Source organism: Helianthus annuus, chromosome 3 (genome assembly GCF_002127325.2).
Source record: "Helianthus annuus cultivar XRQ/B chromosome 3, HanXRQr2.0-SUNRISE, whole genome shotgun sequence".
Classification (NCBI taxonomy): Eukaryota; Viridiplantae; Streptophyta; class Magnoliopsida; order Asterales; family Asteraceae; genus Helianthus; species Helianthus annuus.
The window spans coordinates 35,485,210-35,510,809 of record NC_035435.2 but is presented as its reverse complement, the minus strand read 5'-3'; the positions used below and the strand labels follow the sequence as shown (position 1 = coordinate 35,510,809).

The 25,600-nt window shown below is 39.9% G+C and overlaps 1 protein-coding gene across 1 annotated transcript; it reads left to right on the top strand.

The window, feature by feature from the left end:
- Positions 1-22,617: 22,617 nt before the first annotated feature.
- Positions 22,618-25,139, top strand: LOC110929308 ((R)-mandelonitrile lyase-like). The gene is made up of 3 exons (XM_022172446.2): positions 22,618-22,762; positions 22,908-23,567; positions 24,121-25,139. Exons 1-3 carry the CDS (start codon positions 22,657-22,659, stop codon positions 24,999-25,001), a joined length of 1,647 nt encoding a protein of 548 aa, XP_022028138.1. The 5' UTR covers positions 22,618-22,656; the 3' UTR covers positions 25,002-25,139.
- Positions 25,140-25,600: the final 461 nt, after the last annotated feature.

Below are 25,600 nucleotides of genomic sequence, written 5' to 3'. Positions count from 1 at the left end.
TGTACTCGCGACCTCTACGGGCATCCCATTTAAGTTTTACAATCGGTACCTGTTTCCTTCGAAGCTTCTTAACCTGTCGATCCTTGATCGACAAAGGTTTTTCAACAAATTTCAGGCTCTCGTCTATATGCACATCCGTATGTGGTATGACTAGCGATTCATCGGCTAGACATTTCTTCAGATTGCAGATGTGGAATACATTATGAATACCACTGAGCTCTTAAGGCAAATTTAACTTATAAGCCACTGTTCCGACACATTCGATGATCTCGAATGGTCCTATATACCTTGGGCTTAACTTACCTTTCTTACCAAATCGCATCACCCCTTTCCAGGGTGATACTTTTAGTCACACTTTGTCGCCTACCTCGAATTTTAGAGGTTTACGCCTTTTGTCCGCGTAGCTTTTCTTCCATTCCCTGGCAGCTTTGAGACGATCTCTTATTTGTACAATCTTATATGTCGTCTCTCGGACTATATCAGGTCCTGTTAGTTGGACATCTCCAACTTCTGCCCAGCAAACGGGCGTTCTGCACTTCCTTCCATACAAGGCTTCAAATGGTGCAGCTTGAATACTGGAATGATAACTATTATTATATGAAAATTCGATCAATGGAAAATGATAATTCCAACTTCCACCTAGATCAATAACACAAGCCCTTAACATATCTTCCAGTGTTTGAATTGTTCACTCGATTTGACCATCCGTTTGTGGATGATATGTAGTGCTGAAGTTTAGTCGGGTGCCTAGGGATTGCTAAAAGCTTTTCCAGAAATGCGATGTATTCCTTGTATCCCTATCAGAGATGATAGACACTGGCACCCCATGGAGATATACAATCTCATCCACATACAGCTGAACTAACTTATCTGAGCTGTGTGTTTCCTTAATAGGTAGGAAGTGGGCTGACTTAGTCAGTCTATCCACTATCACCCAAATAGTATCATTTCCTCGCTTAGTCTTTGGTAACTTGGTGATAAAATCCATAGTCACCATCTCCCACTTCCAGGTGGGAAGTTCAGGCTATTGCAACAAACCTGACGGCTTCTGGTGTTCAGCTTTAACTTGTGCGCTCGTCAAACATTTTGCTACATAAGTGGCTATAGACTTCTTCAAGCCTATCCACCAATTATTTGCCTTCAAATCCTGGTACATCTTCTCACTTCCAGGATGAACGGAATACTTAGAACTGTGGGCTTCTTGGAGGATAACATCCCGAATTCCTCCATAGATTGGAACCCATATTCGTCCATTTAATCTCAGGATTCCGTCCTTGCCATAAGATAACTGCTCAGCAGTTACTCCCAACTTTTCATTAGGATAGTTAGCTTTTAATACAGCTTCTTTTTGAGCGTCTAACGACCTTTCATTCATAGTGTTCTTTAATTCAATGCTCTTGGCATTTATTCTTATGGGCTTAACCCTTTTCCTTCTACTTTTGCCTTGCCTGGATGGTATCATATTTCACAGTCATAATCATTTAAAGTCTCCATCCTCCGTCGCTGCCTCATGTTTAAGTCCTTCTGATTAAACAGGTGTTGAAGGCTCTTGTGATCAGAATAGATCACACACTTGGTACCATAAAAATAATGCCTCCACAGTCTTAGTGCAAATACAACGGCACCCAGTTCCAAGTCATGGGTGGTGTAATTCTTTTCGTGCACCTTTAACTGTCGAGAAGCATAGGCAATAACCTTGCCTTTCTTTATAAGCACACATCCCATACCAGTGTGTGATGCATCACAGTATACCACAAATTCTTCGATTCCATCAGGCAATGTCAATACAGGAGCATTGCTCAACTTCTGCTTAAGAATATCAAAAGATTCTTGCTGCTTAGGACCCCAGTCAAACTTGCTATTCTTGCGGGTTAATAAAGTTAGGGGCGCTGCAATTCTTGAGAAGTTTTCAATAAAACTCCTATAGTATCCTGCCAGACCTAGAAAGCTGCGAATCTCAGTGGGCGTCTTCGGCTCTTGCCAATTCAAGATAGCTTCGATCTTAGCGGGATCCACCTGGATACCAAGCTCGCTAACCATATGTCCAAGAAATTGGACTTAACGAAGCCAAAATTCACGTTTCGAAAACTTGGCATAGAGCTTTTCTTGTTGAAGTAGTGTAAGGCTACAACGAAGGTGCTTCTCATGGTCAGCTTGATTCTTCGAGTAAATAAGAATGTCATCAATGAAGACGATGAAAATTTATCCAAGTAGGGCTTGCAGACGCTGTTCATGAGATCCATGAACGCTGCTGGTGCATTAGTGAGCCCAAAAGGCATCACTAAGGACTCATAATGACCATAACGAGTCCTAAATGCAGTTTTGTGCACATCTTCATCTTTAACCATCAGTTGATGGTAGCCTGACCTCAAATCGATCTTGGAGAAGTAACTTGCCCCTTGCAATTGATCGAACAGATCGTCGATCCTGGGCAATGGATATTTATTCTTGATAGTGACTTTGTTAAGCTCGCGATAATCGATGCATAGACGCATCGATCCATCCTTCTTCTTTACAAACAGGATTGGTGCTCCCCAAGGAGGTGAACTAGGTCTAATAAAACCTTTGGCTAACAAATCATCCAGTTGAGTCCTCAACTCTTTCATCTCTGTTGGTGCAAACCTGTAAGGCGCTCTTGCAACAGGCGCTGCTCCAGGAATAATGTCAATTCTGAACTCTACTTGCCTATCTGGTGGTAAACCAGGTAGTTCCTCAGGGAAAACTTCTGGATATTCCGAAATGACAGGGATGTCTTCAATCTTGGGCTTCTGTTCATCAATAGTTACCTATGCCATATAAATGACACAACCCTTCTTCAAACACGTAGATGCCTTGAGCATAGACACTTGCTCAGGCAACCCATACTGAGTATCCCCTTGTATGATAAGTGGCTCACCAAACGGAGTCTTGATCAGCACTTGTTTCTTGTCACATACGATCTGGGCCTGGTTATGAGATAACCAGTCCATGCCTATAACTATGTCGAAACCAGCTAATTTCAAAGGAAGCAAGGATAACGGAAAAGAGTGGTTCCTAATGGATATAAAACATCCATCTAACACAGTTGAGGCTGTTTCTAAGGTACCATCAGCCAACTCTACCTCATATTTCACGCATAGAGTTTTAACAGGTAAATTCTGCAACATACAAAACTTATCATTACAAGTGACTTATCCGCGCCTGAATCAAATAACACCCTTGCATAAACATCATTTATAAGGAAGGTACCTGTTATCACATTATCATCCTGAACAGCTTCTCGTGCATCCATTCGAAAGACCCTTGCATTGGTCTTTTTGACTTCTTCAGGCTTTTTGGCATATTTAGGGCAGTTGGTCTTGATGTGCCCTTTTTCATTACAGTTGTAGCACGTCGCATCCTTTATTTTCTTGCAATCTAATGTCTTGTGTTCCTTGGACTTGCATAACCCACATGCAGTCGGCTTTGACTGCGACTTGGATTCAAACCTGCATTTTCCAAAGTGACGCTTCTGGCAGGTTTTGCACTTTGGCTTCTCATCCGCTTGCTGACTACCCTTGCTAGACCCAAACTTCTTCTTGTGGTCTGTGTTTCCCTTATGCTTCTTCTCAGACCGTTGTGAGTTATCGTCCTCACGTTTTCTCTTACTTTCTTCCGATTTCTTAAGCGATCTCAGCCTGACCGCATCCAAAGTAAGGGATAAAGATAGATAAGCTGCTGACCTAAAAGTAGCAGGTTGGTTCCCGATCAAATACAATCTTCTTTGATGGAACACTGTGCTGATTCGAAGAGTGTTGTACATCATCCTTCTTTGACTCATGTTGTTTGGAAGGTGGCTTACTATGAGCCTCAGATTGAGTCTTAGGATGAGATTTGGAGTGGGGTACTGATGAAGTCTTACTATGCGTACCACTAGATTCCCTAAATTGCCTATCCACGTATTTTGATACAGCGGTATCAATCAGTGTTTGGAGCTGTTCCCTGGTAATATTGATCCTAGTATTCTCATGATTTTCCAAGGGGTGACTGTTAACTTCTTCCGACCCAGCCATGTAGCTTGATTGCTACATAAAAATGATGACAATGGTTTATTTAGAAGTTTATAACAGTACTATCATTCTTGATGATTTATTAACCATGGTATTAATAACCATATTGGTTAATTTGTTACATATATTTATTCAGGATCTTTATCATAATAATCCTTAATTATAATCAAATAATAGCACAAAAGCCCAAGTCACAGTGACAAATTTAAATTATAAGCCAAGATTTTATAGTATCAAGGCATTAAGGTTTAAACCTAGATCATTACCTTTTCTTGACAGGGAGTCATAGACTACAACTGCCTTTTGTCTTATATGACAATGAACATAGCCCATAGGCGTTACATCACTAATGGATGTTTAAATAAATAAGAAGGGAATGGGAATAACCCAATTTAAGGATGACTTATGCGATTTTATCGAATCACATTTTGCCAAGAGTGTTAACATGTTTTCAGATGTTAACGAGGATCTGAATCTAATTGAGGAACTACCATCATGGCCCTGTCTTAAAATGATACATGGGCTAGGTTTTGTCCTTTTTAGATTTGAGTATTTTATTATAATGGTAGATCTTATAAAAGGAATGATATTTTCATTTATTTCATATATTATATTTATGCATAAAATGACAAAAATGAAATTTTAAATTGAAACATTCCATTACTAAATTTAAGGGTACATGATTGCCCTAAATGGGACTTTAAACAGAACAACTTGCCCACGCAGGGGCTAAACAGAAATAACATGCCCACGCAGGGGCTAAACATAAATACAAGCCCTCGCAGGGACTGAATACAGAAAAAGATGTCCACGCAGGGACTTGATTTAAAGCAAGTAAATTACTGTAAATAAGGAATCTTCAAAAATCCTTTTTCTTGCTCTTCGCCTTGATTAAACTTGCCAACCCTTTGAGGAATCCTCGGTGGTTCCTACGATCTTCTTGAACCTCCCGCTCTACCTGGATCAACCGTTGGAGAATCTCTTGTTGTTGCGACGGCGGTATCAATGGCTGCTGCGGCGGCTGCTGATGTGGAGGTTGAGGAGGTGACGGTTGTTGGTACCCATAAGCTGGGTACCCAACTCCCCATGGAGCTCCATAGGGCCCCACAGGGTGGATAGCGTTGTAGTTCGCCGCTACAAGGTAAGGGTCAGCTTCGGCGTAGTGGTAGTTGGTGTGGGCCGGCTGCTCAAAGGGGTTATACGCCGTTGAACTGGCGTATGCAGGAATTGGGTTATCATAACCCAACGGTAGTGGCGCGACAGGCGCAGAGTCTACCTCAGAGACGGGGTTTGAAGGCCCACCCATCTGCGGGTCTTCATAAAGTGGCGGGTAGTGGCTGCCACTCGAAGGTTCGGGGGTGCTGATACGGACTCCCCCTCGCATGGACATCCGTGCATTTGATCTTCTTCGCCTCGGTGGCTCCGGAGGCAGCTGGTGAACGGGTGGTGGTGGCGGTGGAGTTGTCACACCCCCAAAATCCACATGCGGAATGCCACCGTCTGGGGGCGTGTCTGACCAGGATCCAGCCACCAATTATACTGAGCAATTTAATTAATATCATAAGTAGTATTCACCAACCACAGGGTTAGCAAATATCATAACCAAAGTTCAAAAGATTTAGATTCAAATAGTAGTTTAGGTAAGTAGAGGAAGCATAGACAAAATAGTTTAAAACAAGGTTCTTAGTTCAAGTTTGTTTAGAACCCAACACACGGGTTAGACGACCACTACACATCCACAAGCTGCAAGCTCCTGAGTCACAGGGTACCTGCAAAGAATGCAGTAGGGTATCAACATCATGTTGGCGAGTTCACGAGGTGTCAAGTTTTAGTTTTCAAAAACGTAAGTTGTTTAGATAAAGCATTTATAATCATGTCATGGGGAGCTACCCCATCTGTAAGCTCACTAAACTGTCGATACCGAAACTGTTGACGTAAAGTTGTTATGCCCCGAGTCAATGTCTATCATCATTGACCAAGATACAAGGTCTACTAGTTCACGCCCGATCCCCCCCGGTCACAGTGTGAGGTTGTCAAACCTAATAGCGCTATCAACTAATAACTCGTTCGCCCCTGGCGATTAATCGGTACTGTAAGCAGGGACTTAATGTGATAGAGTTTCGTTTAGTTTTGTTAGTTGTGATTTATAAATAATATCCAAAGGTATCTCCCCCGGAGATAGTGAATTAAAAGTACCCATTCGTATTTTCCCCCGGAAGTATTAGTTTGGAAGTATTCTTCCCAAAGATGTCAGTTTGTCCGTGTCCCTCCCTGGGACGCATGCTTTTAGTGTGTGAACTCACCTTGGGTTGCTCGGCAGATTAGGTTACTTGGTCAAGCACGCTGGTCCCCACGTCCTAGCATGGTTACCAGTATAGGTCAGGTTTGGGTACAAACAAGTCACGTATATCTTACACATTTCTAACACATAACATGCATATTGTACTAGCATTTCCTAGTGTTGGGTCGGTTCTGGATTAAGCAGTAGCAGTTAACACATAGCATGCAATTAACACACAATACATAATTCATTCAAGGTTATTGGGCCTGCCCTCTCGTGCTAGCAATTGATGCAGGAAACTATTAGAACTTAGTTAACACGAGGAGCAGCCCACTAAACCAAGTATGGCCCAATAGCAGCACAGCCCACTCGAAACCACCGAGAAGTGGTCTCGAGTCGCAACCATGATGTAGACATGGACAGGGGTTTCAAGTGCCTCCCACTGCTGACTGTGGTCTCGAGTTGCAGCCGCTGGTCTCGAGTTATGCATATGTGTTGCAACCAGGCCGTGTCTCGACTCGCAACCACTAGCGATCTCGAGTCGCAACACTGATGGGCCACTAGCTGAGTCGAGACCTCTGTCGAAGCCACTGATGAAACAGTTGTTCTCGAGTCGCAACCGCTGGTCTCGAGTTGTCTCCTTGATGGTCTCGAGTCGAAACCAGGAGTCTCGACTCCTATCACCTGCTGATTCTAGAACAACTGCAACAGTGTACTCATCCAATAGAATTTCGATTTCATGATGTTTATGTACTATCCAACCCCAATGCTCAAACATGTTTCCTTGTCTAATATTGATTCAAAATAGATCAAACATACAATTTTTAAATGTTCAACACATATTCAAACAGTTCATCATTTTAGGGTTTTCTCATTCGTCTCCATATTCATTCGGTTCATCAAGTATGATTTTTAAGACATAACAATAATCCTACAATATCACAACACACACATGATGTACATTTCATAAGCAATCCATGTATTAATTCATAAACCAAAATCATGTGATGTCTCATAAATCTTCATGTGTAGAGACTAGTAAAATATCATGATAGCATCATCATTTCATCTCATCATTGTATAAAGTGCACATTTTCGAGTATATATATATATATATAAAACACTAACCGGATGGTGTTCGGATTTGAAGAATCAATGAACCAACTGCCGAGTGATGATCCCGAGCTTGATCCGACAGTTTTGGTGCTACCGGTTGAATCCGAGAGAGAGAGGAGAGGAGGTTTGTGGTGGTGTTCTAGGGTTTTAGTGAGAGAGAGAGAGAGAGAGAGAGAGAGAGAGAGGGAGTGAGTGTAAGGGAAATATGGATGATGGCATGGGTTTATATATCAAGTGGTGCTCCCTAATGGGTTCCGAGTGGACCAAAGGAGGTCCATGGTCCAACCGGCCCACTGTTTTACTGTTCACTTGAGACCGGGTGGTCTCGAGTCGTGGTCTCGGTTCGCTACTACTTATACACACACATATATATATTTATTACATACACGTTATCAACACATAGCACATCAAGATAATTCACATCTTTCATTTAATATTTCATACGTACACATTGTTAATACAAGAGGGTTATTCGGGAAAACCTAGAGTGTCACAGGAGTGACCGCTACAAAACACGAATCCTCAGAGGGATCCTGTTGCTGCTGCTGCTAAGGCGATGAGTGGTAAGAGGGGGTAAACACCCAATCATATTGGGCAAATCTCGCCTGGTAGCTGTCTGGACCACGGTAAGGTGATCCATGAAATGATGACCCATCTGAGATCTCGATCGGGCGAGTAGGTGTCCCGGTTGGTTGTTCGGCAGGATCGCTATCTTCATCCATGTCCATCGCATGGTCACCTGAGAAGTGGTCCTCTGGTCCCAATGGGTTAAAACCCACTAGTTCTTCAATTAGGTTTGCCGGGTTGAACCGGCTCTGGAAATAGGGTGTTGGGTCATTGAAGGAGTGGTGTGAGTTGGATCGTTGGAGAGGGATGAAGGAGTGATGTGAGTTGTGGGGCTCATTTTCAGATTGGGGCCCGAATGAATGGGGGTAGGAGGGTGATGAACTTAGCGAGACAGATCGACTCGCTGGCTCCAGATACATCCTCCAATCTTCCTGAGGTCTTGTACTCATGGTAATAGATGGGGTTCGCCGATGTGAAGGTCCGGCTTCATGATCGTGACCTGTAATTGGGGCCTTGCCTCATCCTCTTCTAAATCTCGGTGGCATTTTGATAAACCTGTCAAAACAAACAAAGAACAGCAAAGGAAACAAATAAAGGACAAAATAAAATGAATTAGGATTAGTCCTAAGTTCTTTGTCTAGACTCGAAAGTCGAGGAATGTGCAACTGTATAACTGAGATTAAACACAAAAGGCTAGTGTTTAATTCACTCAGTGTTGGCTCTGATACCAACCTGTCACACCCCGATATTTCCACGTATTACCGGTGGGCCCGGTGGGGAGTATCGTGACGTAGTTGATATCATCATAGTCAATTTATCACAGTTAATACACAGCAGAAGTCGAAAGATAAATCACATTACAAACCGAATGAAAAGTAATATCAAAGTATTACAAACGGACTGTAAGGATCCACAGGCGGATCAAATGATAAAAAGGACATTGTTCAACAGATTTTAACATCTAAGCTTGCAAGACTCTTTTATTGATGCCAGGAGTAGCCAGCCTATTCCGTCTAGTACCTGCACTTAACCTTTTTGGAAAATACGTCAGTTTACACTGGTAAATACAATTAACTGACTCATTTTGAAAAGAGTTTAAGAAAATTGATTTGAATGCACAAGGCACAAAAGTTCTTTTATAACTTGGGACAATTATTTTAAAATAATCTTGTATACAGTTTTACATATTTGTCGTCCGTCAGGGCTGGTTAAAAGAGCCGGACAAGATTAACTGACACACCATAGGTATAATGCCCACAAGGAAAAATCCTTATTGTGGGTTACTAGTTTTTACATATGCAACTGTCAGGTGTATGCCTACACCTCGTGCCTAAGTCGTGGTCATTTCAATGAATGTTGCCAAGGATATTCGGGACATGGTCATTAACCCCCCAAAGGCCATATACCAAATAAAATAGATTAAAACGGGTTATGTAAATATATTAATCACAATCTGATTTAAACAACTACATACCCGACCAAGCGGTATTATTATAATATCGTATCCCAAGCCCGTATAACGGAAAATAAGTTAAAAGTATTTACCTGAGCAAATATATATCACAATCAGCGAGTGCAAGTAGCTTTTACTAGGCTCCTAATCTGGAAAGAAGGTTTTTAATAACCTATTAGATTCCTAACGGGTCTTAATTAAGCCTAAACTTAGACCGGTTAGTTTTAAAGGAAGATATACGGTTCAAAACGCATGATTAGGCGAAGACCGGATTAGAATGTGGTTTAGACCCGACAAGTTTGTATACTTGTATAATATGGGTATACTAAACACATTCTAGATTTTTGAGATAAAAATGATAAGGTTTGACCCGTTTCGGCTAATTTATGCAAACTAGTTACATAAACCGCACCGAACACGAAAAGTGCGTAACGGGTAACCAAATGAGTCATGAACAGGTTTCTTAAGTTAATATGCCTTAAATATGTTGTGATATCAGTAGGATACCTTCCATTATGCGCAAAATGGATTTAAACTCAAATTATGCCCCGTAGAGGTATTTTAGTCATTTTAAAGCTTATAAAAGAGTTTAAATATAAATCTGAGTTTCAGGTCTGATATAATCAGTAAAAATATGTATTTTTATAAGTCATAATAGTAGGGTATTGCATATATGTGAAATTTATCCTTTATAACCAAACTATGCACCGTAGGGGCATTTTGGTAATTTCACATAAGCTTTAAAGGTCAAAATTAGAATTCTGAGTTTAAAACTTTGGCTTACTATTTAGTTACATAAATTAACTTAAAACATCAGTAGGTATTAAGTCTTATATGTTTAAAATAGTTTTAACTCATACTATGCGTTTAAAACGCGTAAAAAGGCGGTTCTAAGCGATTTCCGGGTTTTATAAGAAAAGCTGATAATTTTATTATTCCAGAAGGCTTAAAATATTTTATTTATCATATAGAATCAGTAGCAAAAAGTTTGGTATCAAAATGTTATGTAAAACTAATTCTATGCATGAAAAGAGTATAACCTACAATTACCGAATTAAAGCAATAACCCTATGTTATGCTCAGCCTAAAAATAAATAAAAATCTTCAGAAATCCCAAAATATTATTTTACATCAGTAGGTAAAAACTTTGGTATCAAAAATTGGGTTTAGATAGGCTTTATGCAAATTACGCTGTTTAATTAATAAAATGCTTTCTAATTACGATATTGAGCATAACTCCTAATCTAGACCTCAAACTGATGTGAAAAATGAAGGACATGCTTATAATTCAGTAACAAAGGTTATTGTCCTTTTACATTTTTAAAATTCTCGTTTTAAGGTCAAAAGGGCATAATGGTCAACATTTAAGCATATAACGGAAACATGCATATGATTCGGATAACTAAGGAACCAAGTTGTATAATCACAGAGGGTTATACTAACATTTAACCTGGTCCTAAAAGAGCTCTAAGGCATTTCTAAAATATGCTACATTGGGTCAGAACTGAAAGTCAAAGCGGTGGAACAGGTTACACAGGCACCTGTCCTTATTTTCTGTCGCTGGCAGGTTTCGGCGGCCCGCGTAAGAGACCAGTAAGGTCTTACGCGGCCGGTATGAGGCCCAAACTTAGGTTATAAAGTTTCAGGATTTGCACTTTAGGTCCCTGGTCCTTCTAATAGTGGTTTTAATATGATTTCTTGCACTTTTAACCCTCTAATTTGACTTTTAAGGGCTTCAAGTCATAACCAAACTTTGTTAAGTCCCCGGTTATTTATATGATCACCGAAAGGTCTAAAATATCAATGTTGACGCTTTTAACCCCTCATATAAGAATGTTAGCATAACTTTCTCATACGTTATCGAAACCTTGTGAAATTTTTATCACTTATTCTAGTGAGCATAATTAATTGTTACAAAGCTTCAGGTTCGTTAAAAGGTCACTCAGAGGTATAAATTAAACATGTTGACACATTTAACCTTTGCGGTTTGTAAACTTTCACTTTCTTCCACAAAAGGCTTCATATGATTCATAATTTATTCGTTTTAGGGTATAAACGTCGTGTAGGGTTGTTGAAAGGTATAATTATCCAATGTTGAGCCTTTGAATCCTTTTACACATATAGTTTCTTTGTTTGTCAACTTTAGTCCCTCTAAAATAATTCATTACACGTTTAAAGTCCATGACACGTGTCGATATTATATTGGACATGAATTTACGAGGTGTTACAAGAGAGAACACCCATTTTCCCCGTGGCGAGTCTAACAGCTTTCTGTTTTACAATGTTTTTTGGTGAAGTAGCCCTCAACCAGTAATCGGCGAGAAGATTAACCTCTTTATGCAGAAAACCATACCCCAGATCTGATTGATTCCGGTCAAGTCTGATCCACTGTTTCTTCATTGGCGCCCACCGATTTTCTTTTTTTATTTTCATCTTCTCGATCGATTCATTTCTCTCTCTTTTGTTTCCAGTGGCAGAAGGTCCGTCAAATTACCCAGCAGGTCCTCGAAGGAATCGTAGAAGAAGCGTCTGATGATAACAATGTCCAGAATGACGTGAATCATGTGAACGATCCTGTTACTCTAGGATTTCAACCCGAAATTCCGGTCAGTTCAATTTTACCTCCTAGTGAAACACCGATCTCTTGGTATGTTAGGTCCAAGGGTGCGTTGAACGCTGTTTATGCACAGCTTTGTGCACAAACTGCTTAAACGGCACCCCAGACACGTAGATCTGCAGTGCAGGTGTGAGCTTCATTTGCACCTCGAGTGTTACATTATGATTCACCATCATACATGTCGGTCGAAGATACAGAAGTTTACTCTCAGTCCAGCACCAGATATGAGTCTACTCATTCTGGATCTATACGTCGAGATCATCATGAAGAATAGCACTCTCAAAAACGTCAATCGGTTCATTCACGGTTGGGCCCGCGTTTTTCACAAAAGCGGGACACCAAAACTGATGAATACGATAGAACATACAATGAAGATGATAACACAAGTGTTTTCAGTCGGCTGCAAAAGGATCATGAAAGTTATAAACCAAAAGTTTACGCGGTTTATAATCCAGAAGCGGAGTATGATTACAACTTAATCTATCGGCCAGCAGAAGCAGCCGAAAATTCCAAGTTTGTCAGAGAGATCACATTAGCTCCTCTTGAGCGTACAAAATTGCCTTCAAACATAGGGAAGTTTAATGGGCTGGTAGATCTGGATGATCATTTGCGCGTATTCACTAGCGCAAGGCTAATCGGCGGATGGACACTACCCATGTGGTGTCACCTGTTCGTCCAAACCCTCACAGGTGTCACGCGCCTTTGGTTTGACAACCTACCAGTAGCCAAGTTAACATCTTGGGTTGATCTCAAAGAAAAATTCTTAGTACATTTCAGTCAGCAGCGGCGCTCTATTCGGGACTCTGCGGATGACATGAACATCTGGCAGAGAGACGATGAAAGTTTGGAGGATTTCATCACGCGGTATAATAAAGAAGTGTTGGAGATTGGTGTTGTGCACGAGCACCTAATTCGCGCACAGTTCAAATACACGGTACGGTGTGATGACATGATAAAAGTGTTATCAGGAACTGAGGGATTACCAAAGAGCTAGGAGAAGTTGATGGCAGCAGCCAAGGTTTGTGCTCAGACCGAGGGCAACTTAAGCTCCAACCGACCACCGCTGCCCCAGAATTGTCCTCAAGACATCAGCGGAAACAGTGGTCGAAAGTTTAAGAAAAACTCGAAAGATTCAACTTCCAGCGCATACTCTTCAGATGAGGCCCGCACAACAATCAACAAAGTCGCAGCTCAGAAAGAAATCAAGCAAGAAAACCACGAAAGGCAATGGACGCCTCTCACCAAGACGCCTGTGGAGGTGCTCGGCACTGAAAACTATTAGTTTAAACCACCACAGCAGATGAAGAACAAGTGGAGACAAGATCCAAATCTTTTTTGTGAGTATCACAAGGATACAGGTCACACCACAGACAATTGTATCAACCTACGCACTGAAATAGAAAAGGCACTCAAAAGCGGGGAACTTACGCATTTGGTGCAGAACATGCGGAAAGAGATCCGCCAGATCACCCGCGAAGACGAAGGGCCAAGCAACAAAAAAGCAACGCAAACTTAAGAGTCCAAGGTGGTGCATCGCGCATGTAATCTTAGTTTCCCTTATGTTGGCAGGTTCCTTCACAACTGTCAACATGACACAAGGATAACTACTTACATGCACATTAACTTAAGTATCTTATTTATCCTAAAATGTAATCTTAGCAGCTTTGTACTAAGCGGCCTCTGCACCTTATCCAAATCAATGCAAAGTCTGTTACTTACATTACGCCTTTATGTTTTATTACAAATTCATGCAATTTCTTTTGGTAAGCACAAAAACACTTGTAATCTAATACAAGTCTCATGAACGGTCCACGGTCACAGGTACTGCGTAAGGTCCAGCCCTACGTTCACACATGAGCTTTATACCATCTTTATTTGTCTTACCTAAACAAAGTAATTGTACTCATGCAGATATTGTAACTAAAACATGCCATATAGTGACAAAGTTACTTGCGCACCAGCGCATTAACAAAACATTACAAAACGGGATTCCACATCCCAAACATGTTCAAACAAATACCACAAGCTACATACAACCTATTCTAGGTCTTCTTCATCTGAAGCATCTGCTTCATCCAGGAATATCTCCTTCGGCTGATTAACAAAGTCTTCAGACTGCAGCGCAGTGGTCACTAGATCCATCACTGGAAGGCGCAAGTTTTTGATTCTGCTTTAGCAGCAGCATTCTCAGCGCTAGTGTCAACCCTGCGGGTAGCAGACCTGCTGGCGTCCCTGTCAACCTTCAGAGCACTGGTAACGTGCTGAGTGCACTCCACATAACCTTGCGCATAGCCGTTGTTGCGGGTGGTAACCATCAAGTGAGCAATAGTTTGATCCAAATCAACGGCAGAACGGAATTTGCAACCTGCACAAACAAAGTCATAAAATGAAATTCAAACGTATCTAAAAAATATTACTAGGGATTGACATACTTACATTGATAATCCCATGGTGTTTCATCCATAGCATATCATTTCGCAAAGGCTCGATCAAGCTTTCCACTGTCACCCTCGCAGTCTCTGAACTTTCAAGCTTCTCTTCTGTTTCGGCAAGGCGGCGGGTAGCTTCAGCCTTTTCAACTCTTTCGAGTTGCAAATCTTTCTTGACAAACTCAAGTTCCGCCTTGGTTTGTTCCTGATTAGTTAATAAAGAGGTAAGTTCTTCAATCTCCTTGTTTCTAAGGGCAAGGGTCGCACAAGTTTGTACCTCTCTCTGCTCACTTCGCTCCTTATGAGACCGGGCTTCATCACGAGCAGCCTCGGCCTCCGTTTTCTCTTTCTTTAACTTTTCAATCTCGCCTTGAGATTGTTCACCTTGTTTCGAAGAACCATCTTCTAATTATTATCCTTCTCGCAAATCTCCCTCCATCGCTTGCGTTCTTCTGAAAGAAGCGCAGCTTCAGCCTCAGCTTTCTTCTTCCATCCCATCGCTGCCATTCTTCATTTTTTTGGTCATCTTCAAACTTAGCTTGATCATTTTCAATCTTGGTCCTCAGCGCAACAACCTTCGCTTTCTCTTCAACAATCTCCTTTTTTGAAGCCTCTACATCATCCCGTTCTTTATGCATGATGCACCACTCGTGCACTATTCGATGAGTTGTTGAAGTGGAGCTAGCAGACTCTTGAATATAAGCTCGATAGGTATGCTCATGCGTTTGTTCTTCTTGGAACTTAATTTCTGCCGGAGGAAAGGTACCTTGAAACCATTCCCGACAAACTTGCCAGTCAGAAAAAGAGTCTTCCTACTTCAATTTCCATACAGGCGCATGAGTATCAGAAGCTCTCTTTTCAGAGTAAGTCCTATAGTAATAATCCCCCCGGAGTCTCATCCGGCCGGATTGGAGAATCTTCTTCAGCATCATAAGCCAAGAAATCTTGCGGCTCAACATTGACTGGATTTTCTTGAACATCATCGTTGCGAAGTTCGGAGGCAGGTGCAGAGGAAGAAGGAACAGTTATCACTGGTACTTCTTCTTCATTAACAGATGTTATCTTCTCAGGCCCTTGTGCCACAACCTCAGGATATTTTGGGTTAGTAACACCAATATCAGTCGTATCCACCTCCGCAGTTTTCTCTGTTTCCACCTCAATTTCCACAGTTTTTTCCGCTTCCGCCTCCACAGTCTTTTCACCTCCGCTTCTACAGTCTTGGTACCCTCCAAATGTTCTTTAATGGACGCGCGGGGCGGTGATGGCGGAAGGTCATCGTTAAAAACAGATGATGATTCCGCATGAACGGATGGAATAGGTTTTTCTACAAAGGAAATTAACAAGGTTATCTTATAATATAATAAAGGCGGAAACTTAAGAAGACACTCACCTGGAGAGAATTTCGCAACAAAAACATCTAGATTGCCTTTTTTTCCAATCTTCTTTCTTGTGATCTTCTTTGCGGGTTGCGCCGCAGCTTCACCTTCCGGTTGCTTCCTCTTAACCGCCTTAGTCCTCACCAAGGGTTCAGGACTAGATTCCACATCTATGGGATCATCAGGGTTTGATACAGGAATGTCTGCAGTGTCTCGAGGCTCCGGTTTGGGTTTTTTCACAGCTACAGGCGCAAGACCCTCTAACGTGTCAGACACCACTACGTAATCACACCAAGGTTCAGAAACTAGGCGCATACCTTTCTTCTTCTCTTCTTTAAGGGTATCCGCCTTCAGCACATCAACTTTCTTCGAGATAGTGGAGGCAACAGGTTCGCGCTTTTTCTTCTTAGATTTCGGGCCTACGCCTAAGTTGATCAACTCCCTATACAAAAGAAGAAATATTGCAATATTACCTAGAGCGCAACATCAGCAAAGAGTAATATTGCAATATTACCTAAAAAATATAAAGGAGAAACATACCAACACCAGCAGATGGTTGCGCATTCATATCGACATCCTTTGGAAGCATAAAGTTCTTCACTATCTGATGATACCACGACTCCTCATCAGCACCTTTCTGGATAGTGGACATTTTTCCTTTTTCTCTCTTGTACGCCACGACGTACAAGGAAACAACTGCAAAAAGAAAATCAATGACAAACAACTTCACATAATTCAAGAAGAAGATTTCAGGACTTACTCTTGTCATCTTCTACATACACAAGCTTATCATGGCAATCTGCTTTCCAGTGCAAACTCATTCTAGCAGCAACTAAAGGCTTCTCAGGCAATTCAATAGAGGGAACATCCTTAAAATCTTGATACCATATCTCTATCTCTGGAGTCTTAAGGGTTTCTGTCAAAATATCCTCTGCACCTCGGAAGTTCATCTTCACCGAAATTACTCCTCTCTTGATATAAAAGAACTTGGATTTCCATTCGTGGAACAATTTCAGAGGTACAAGCAGAATCTTCTTGGCCGTTGGACCTTGCGCAAATGAGTAGAAACCTTGAGAACAATGTAGCTGATAGAATACTCGAAATCGATCAACCATGGGTTTAATATGCATCGATTGACAAAGAAACTCAAAATGCCGGATTCGTACCATCCCCATGGGATTCAACAGATATATGAAAATTATAGTAACTCGGAACTTCAAGAACAGATTTCGTTGCTGGCAGTCGGAAGTTTCCCTCAGCAAAATAATCCCAAAACAGAATAATATAGCCGGCCGGAGCTTGAGCCGCCGTTTGCCCTTCTTGAGGGTACATCGCACCCCAACTCGCCGGAAATTTGAAGCTTTTAACCAGATCATTAAAGATCTCTTCAGACCATTTTATAGAAGGCAAAACAGATGACATCTCCTCTAGATTCTCTGGGTTTTCGCCGATGGACATGGGGATCAAAGAAGAACAGTTGCAGACCTTTTAAAGAAGAAATAGATGAGGAAGACGAAAGGTTTCACAGAAAGTGCCTAAAGAAGAAGTTGCACAAGAATATATATATATATAGGCATCGCCATTAATGCTCTCGAAAACTGTAAACCGATTTTTTAGGAAAACATGGTTACCAAGTTAATAAGGGCGAGTGGGGAACAAGAAGGGACTTCACGCGCGCGTGGAAATCACGGATGACGACGCCGAATTAGTGTATCACGACTAACACGGGTGACAGCCTGTCACCTAGTCGTCGCATGTCAGCATCAGTACAGTACCTTTTACCAACTTGCCTGCCACAAATCAAGTGTTTTCAAAATTCTAATTATGAAAACCTCAGCTTGAAGAAAAGAAAATATCTTCTACAAAGAAGTATCTTCACACCTTGCACCAAGAACTTGTTTGCCTCTCAACAACAAAAGCGCACACTTCATTTTTTAATATAGAGTCTGTTGCTCCACCTACTTGCCATTGGCGCATAGGAGCAACACTGGACTGGGGGGACTTAACGGGGTATAGTCCCAAAAACCTTGCGCAAACGCATAGGACCATACCATAACTTTATTCCAGAAACATCTTGAATAAGACCTTGCGCAGCCGCGCAGCGGTTCTGAACAAGATTTAGAAGGATCAGTCTTCGATGACCATGCGCCGGGGAAAGGAAAGACAAATATTCAACTTACACCCTTGCGTGGGCTCGCGCAAGGGAACAATTAAGCTTGAAGATGAAGTCCTAAACATCTCCGCGCGCATGAAGTTAGGACTTGAACAAAAGGGTTATAACAGAATGGACACGTGGCAAAAGTGCAATGGTTTACAGGTGCAGATCTTCTAGAAGGCTCTAAATGCTCATCGTGCGTAGCCTCATTCAGTTGTAACCGAATGTGACGCGGCAACATCATAATCGTTCATCTAAATCACGATGATGGCAACAACTTAGAGGTAGATCTACAACGAACCACTTTCCACGTGGCATCTCCCCAGCCGTTGATCAGATCCACGATCCATGTGCATGGATGTGGAATTAACTATCAACGGAAAAAGAAATAACCGTCAAAAAAAGCAATTTCCGCAATTACCTCTGTCACCGTTTTTGGCGCCAAAACCTTGGTTATAAATATTGGAATTCAGGTATGATCTCACAAGCTACTTTCACATGCTTTCACTCTTACTACATCTTTTCCTTTGAGATCACTGTACTTATTCTCACGCCGGAGGGTGGTCATAGAGAGAACCCCATTCTCCCCGTGGTGAGTCTAACGGCTTTCTGTTTTGCAGTGTTCTTTGGTGAAGTAGCCCTCAACCAGCAATCGACGAGAAGATTAACCTCTTTATGCAGAAACCATACTCCAGATCTGATTGATTCCGGTTAAGTCAGATCCACTGTTTCTTCACTTGAAGTATTCAATTGAATCGACATCATTTCCCAAAAGTCCAAAGATGCCTTTCTAAGTGTAAGAAGATTATAAAAGTTAATATTTCATATTATTATTTAAACATAGTATAAAAGAGAATAATTACAAAAAATTCGGTTTGAAAATGAATACCTTAAAGGTTGGCTGTTTTCTTTTTTCGAGATTTCTTTCAAACTTAAGTTGGCAGCAGTCTAACCAATTTTGCAGTCAATGTCGTTTTCTAACCAACCTATCAAATTGTTTGGATTGTAGACAATCTAATTTACAATATTACGATTACATAAAATCTCCTAAACATACCAATTAATTAAAAACATTAAACAATAAAAGATCACTAGTCTCAGAAAGTGAGGCATATGCTAAACCCTAATACGACTCGTGTGCAGTAGAAATTGAGTACCATACGAGTTGTATAAAGGTTAAATGCAATTCAAGTCACCACTTATAGATGAATCATGAAGTAGAATTATTTTATGAACTAAATGCCGACTTACACCAATAAAACACCAAAAGACTTTACATCTTCTTGCCGTGTTTTATCAGATAATGAAGCATGTATTGAAGTATTAAGTCGCATAACTTAATCAAGTTTCAACATAATTGTAGCTGTTAACACAAAATTTCACAACCATGTATTAGCACAACAAACTCAAAAGTATAAGGTTTCTCAAACACTTCAACAAAAAGACATATTCATCGAAAAGCTTTAGTCCAAACACAACACATTCAGCCAATAAGAGCCAAACATAAGACTGTAATATGAACAATGTGATTCCAGCAGGTATGAAGCATTAAATGAAAAAAATCACCTAAAATTTTGCAAAACAATATGCATGAAATCACACTAAGTGTTAACCGGTTCTAGTAGGAAATGATATCATCAAAGAACTCAAATGTTAGAACACCAAACTGGTCACAAACGATTTCCATCCAAATAATTAACGTCTGCAACTCGGATCTAACATATTACAAACACAAATTTTATCCCTACAACAGTCAAATGAACTAGCTACCAAACGCCATAATCCAACAATAGCAAAAATAGAGCCAAGTGTCATCAATTAGAACTAATTAGAACTAAAATCAACAAAACAAAGTAAGGTCTACAATGTAATGCTAAACAGGATTTCAAAAAAGATAAATATTAACTGAACCAAAAACCCTATAAGACGAGTTGCTCAAGTAAAATGATGAGAAAGTAGAAGCGATACTCGTGCATATCAAGCAGAAACGAGCCGCTCGAATAGATTCTACATGTCGAACAAAGTCAGCCGCTCAAACAGGACCGATGCGCAGACCGCAAGAGGTGGGTTTGACCTATTTATTATTAATATGGACACTAACCTATAATGAATATGCATAGGTTGTCGATGATTGTACCGGGATTGAAGAAAATATGACAAAGAAAGATGAAGTTGTGGCGGTGGTGTTGTACGTCTAAGCCAAGCAAGAAAGTGGGGGAGTGGGAGAGTAATTCAGGTGTTTTGGAGGGAAATCAAAATAACTTAAATTTTTTTAACGAGTTAGGGCGAAAGATTTTCCTTTAGTTTATCAAAATTTTGGATTTGTTCCTTGTCTTTGTGAAAGTTTACAGATAGTCCATGCGATTTACAATTTATAACACATCTAGTCCTCAACTATTTCCAAAAGTACATGGATAGTTTATGTGGTTTGCCTTTTGTAACTCATTTAGTCCCTAACTTGGACATGCTAAAATCTTTAGATTTATTGTTTGAGAACTAAAGACATTACAAAATACAAACTATAAAAACCATCCGTGTACTTTTAGAAAACTAGAGATCAAATCCAAAATTTTGGAATTCTGTCTCGTCTGTACACTCGATCATTGGAATTCTGTCTCGTGTGTACACTGGATACATTTAGAACTTCCGTAATGCATGTCGGCTCTGCCCGACTCAGTAATTGGAATTTTGTCTCGAGTTGTACGGTCAATTTAAATTGGGTTATTTTACTAACATGTGTGCATTATTTGATTTACTAGATAATAATCAGGAGATTTTCATGAAGCCTTAGTGTTATCTAAACTTGGAATGTGAGTAATCCTCTTTTTGTGAAACCTTTTACAAACTGTTTTTACAAAATCTCAATTGTTTTAAATTATATTCAACAGTGGTTGAGTATTTGTATTCTACAATTATCGTCGGTATGTTGGGGTTTTTTATACAAAATTTGTTACTACACTATGAGTAGTAACATGACCACCAGTCATGGATTCACAGTACCGTGGGTGGTAATTAAAGTAGAAATATAAACAAATGTAATTGTGAGATCGCCCTCAATGCTGTAAATTGATAAAACTTGTTTTGATTAAATTGGGATTCACTCAACAGTATTTCTTGCTGACAAAATATTTTAAAACGCGTTTCAGGTAACATAATATGAAAGACCAATAGAAGCCAGCTGGAGAGCACTGAAGACTTGGGATAGTGGCTATAAAAGTTACCTAAAATAAATAAGACATTTTGGTTTCAATAATTAGGGTGTATCCCTATCAATGTATTGTCAAATAAACTTGGGTTTTATTCCCATGAATTATTACTATAAAAGTTTGGTGTTTTACTCTGATAAAAATATTTCCTAACTACGGTCCTGATGTACTCCGCTGCCAAATTAATAAACACCGATACCACCCGCTCTGAGTAGCTCGCGGCCGCCCGCTCCCGGGCAGGGGTCGCAGGTTGTGACAATATGCAAATATTGAGCTGCTGCATGCAAATCTCAATATAAAATTATGTATATGCAAATATTGAGCTGCTGTATGCAAATCTGAATATACAGGTTTGTATATGCAAATACTGAGCTATTATATGCAAATATTAATATACAAGTATGTATATGTAGATATTGAACTGCTATATGCAAGAGTAAACACGGGTTGTTTTTGTTTGTTGGGGCATGTAAGGCTTTTAGTTATGCTTTATCAAGTTTTATGCATTACTTAACTAAAGTTTATGACAAATGTTGTAATGTAGTTGTTTGATATGATTTCGCGGATGGTTGGTCAAGTTAAAAGAAGAATCGAGCACGTCTAAACATCAAGCTTCCGCATATTGTTCTTTTGATTATCAAATCTAACTATGTTAGCATTTTAAGATGTTTCAAGAATTTATAATGTTATATGAAACTCATGTTCTTGTAATGACGTGAATTTGCATTATGTGTATGATAGTGCAACTTTTTATAAAACTTTAATTATTAAAGATTGGGTCTTACAAGTTGGTATTAGAGCTTAAGGTTAAAGATGAAATGCGTTCGGTTCAATGTTTGATCAAGACACCAGGTAAAAAGTTAAGCGTGTTTTTTAGGTTTACATATAGATCCGACTTAATTTGTTGGATCGGGTTTGTAAAATGAGGCTTCACTAATATGATCCGCAAATTTTCCCTCCTAACAACATCTAAGAAGCTCTAATTTAGTGTTACATCAGCCTAAATACTATCATTTATTATAGATAAAATAATAGATAAATGTTGATTTCTTGAGGCTTCTATCCGTAAATTTACTTCTAAAGAGCCGCCCTACTCATTGTACTTCTACTAGTTTCCAATTTAATTTAAAAATTAAAAAAATAAAACAAAGAGTTAATGGCTACAGATACAATTATACAAAGGCGGTGCTTAACGTCACCTGTCAATTATGTTCCTTAAATAAATGAACCATTAAGAACTAACATTTACGTTGCTTAGAGCTTTACCATCAAAAGTATGATATAATTAATACGAAAAGGGAGTCCTCATAATTTCATTGGTGAGTTCTCAAGTATAAATGTGTCATTCTCCTAACCTTTTGTAACAAAAGGATCGAGTTGTTAGGGATAGCGATCCTTACAACATATCTTGTTCTATAAACAATAATAATGAACATTCAAACAATATTGCACAATGTTTCTCTCTTTTTTCTCATATTCTGCATTGGGCTACAACGAAAAGTGTATTGCTTTTTTCACCACCATTCTCGTCCAGGTAAGACATCTCACTCTCCCTCTCACACAAACACATATACATGCATTAAAGATTATGAAAATGGACCAAAGTTATTCATACTTCAGAAAATAGAATATCTAGAAACTTGTTTATATCGCTCAAATGAAGCATGTATGTCATGCAGATGCAAATTACCTTCGTTTTACACACGAGGCCACAGATTTCTCTCCCACTCAATATTATGATTACATTATCATTGGAGGAGGGACTGCTGGTTGTCCTTTAGCTGCCACTTTATCTGAATCGTATTCCGTCCTGCTACTTGAAAGGGGCCGTAGTTCAGACACGAGCGTGTTATATGAAAGTAATATCTTTCGGACGCTCACAACTGGAAATGATAGTGATTCTCCGGCACAAAATTTTGTTTCTGAAGATGGTGTACAACACACAAGGGCAAGGATTTTGGGAGGCGGTAGCATGATAAATTATGGGTTTTACTCGAGGGCCGATGACTACTTCTACAATAATGCAGGTATTGAATGGGATATGGGTGCTGTAGAGATAGCTTACGAGTGGGTAGAAAACAGTATTGTAACTCGTCCGGCCCGTTTAAATAGGTGGCAAACTTCTGTGTTTAATGCCTTACTCGAAGCGGGAGTGGTTCCTAATAATGGATTCACCTTTGACCACGTTCGAGGAACCAAGGTTGGTGGTTCAACATTTGATGATAATGAGATACGACATGGGGCGGTTGAGCTTCTCAACAATGCCAACCCTGATAATTTAGATGTGTTGGTTCATGCCACGGTTGACCGTATCATCTTCTCTACCTCTAACCCTTTAGGTAATTAACCATTCATGTTTAGATTGTTTTTTACTTCTAGAAAAATTATAAGCGTTTTAGGAAGTATTTAAACTAGTTTTGGTTAATTGGAAGTTTGTTAGCCAAATGAACATACGTAGTATTTTGAGTTTTGTCATGTTTGTCGTATTCGAGGAGTTTGCTTGTCACATGAATATCTGGTATTAGGATTTTTGTTATGAGTCCTACCCTTGATAGCAAGTTCCCTAGAAGCCAAAACAATTCCAAAATCTCTTGGAAACACTTATCATTTTGCTAGATAACCTAAAAAAATCTTTATGTTTTAGTTTTATTTTCTATGAAGACAGGCATGAACTTAATTACTTTCTAAATAAATTGTTGAAACCAATATTGTTTTCCGAACTAAGAAACTGAAACATTATGCCCTTGAGGTTGAGAAGTAACAACTATTCTGGTAAAGTTTTATTTCTAATTTTAGTATTTAAATTTGTTCACCCATGTTAATTGTAGTATAAGTGCTGAAGGAAGGACAAAGGAATCTCATAATCATTTGCATTGTTTTCTTGCATAGCAGCTGCAGTTGGGGTTATATACCATGATTCAAATGGAGCATACCATGAAGTTTATGTAAGAACAAATGGAGAAGTAATTTTGAGTGCCGGAGCTCTTGGAAGTCCACAACTTTTGTTACTAAGTGGACTCGGGCCAACGTCGTACCTTTCATCTATGAATATTCCTGTTGTTTTAGATCATCCTTTTATAGGACAGTTCATGGCCGATCCCCCACGTACTGGAGTAAATATCGTGATTCCATATGCATCAACCGATGTAGGAATCCGTGTGGTTGGGATCACAGACAGTGGACCATACATCGAGTCACCTACAATACCCCCAAATTCGACTCCCATGAGTTTTTTACCTTTCATGGGTTCAGTTCCACCTTTAAACACTAGTGTGGAGATTCTTTCGGCAAAGGTTAGTAGGCCATTATCAACTGGTTGGCTACATCTCAAATCCGCGTCCAACGTAACTGTTAGCCCAGGCGTCAGGTTTAATTACTACAATCGCACCGAAGACATTCATCAATGCTCGAATGCTGTGGAAGTTATCAGAAAAATGTTGGCTAGTCCAGCCTTGAACGAATACAAGTTTAATGACCCTGATGGAGGACAAAGTTTTAGATTTATTGGGCCGTCGTTACCGCAGAATGCATCTGATTATGAGACCATTGCGAGTTTCTGTCGTGAATCACTGGCCACATTTTGGCATATCCATGGTGGATGCTTGCCTACCAAGGTTGTTGATAGTGGTTTGAAAGTCATCGGTGTTGATTCTTTGCGAGTCGTTGATGCTTCAACATTTTTTAACTCACCGGGAACAAATCCTCAAGCAACCACGATGATGTTGGGACGGTATATCGGTATGAAAATACTTGAAGAGAGGGCTGGATATTAGTTACATCCGTTCGTTAGATTTGTCCCATATTGTGATATCTCTAATGTCCCATTATTGTCAATTATTTTCCCATTGAAAATCTTGACACCTGCATGTACTTCTTTTCATAGTTTTAATTTAATAATGCAACTTCGACAACTTTATGATTGCATAGAAATGAGCATTGTGACTTCGGACTTGAATCGTTTTTGTTGATCCAGGCCATGAGATCGATTGTAGTCCTCTATTGTTGGATCTTTAGTTTCGTCATTGTTTAATATTTAATCTAGTAGTCATTATAATCTGTAGGTCCCGAAATCGGAGGATCAATAACAAAACCAAACCCTTGTTTATAACAAACAATGTCACGGGTGCGAAATCCCCGTAACTATGCCAAATCAAACACAGTAAGCAAGAACACGGTTTAACCAACAAAACACAATCTATTGATTAAACGGGATGAGAACCAGATCAAACTGATACACACACAATTTGACAGAGTAACTTTTTGGGTATTCTCTCATCTCTAGTTCAAAGTGTAAAACAAGGTGTTTAAATAGCAGGCTGGGCCAATGACTTCGACGAAACCAACATGGGCTCGACGAAACAGAACTGGGCCA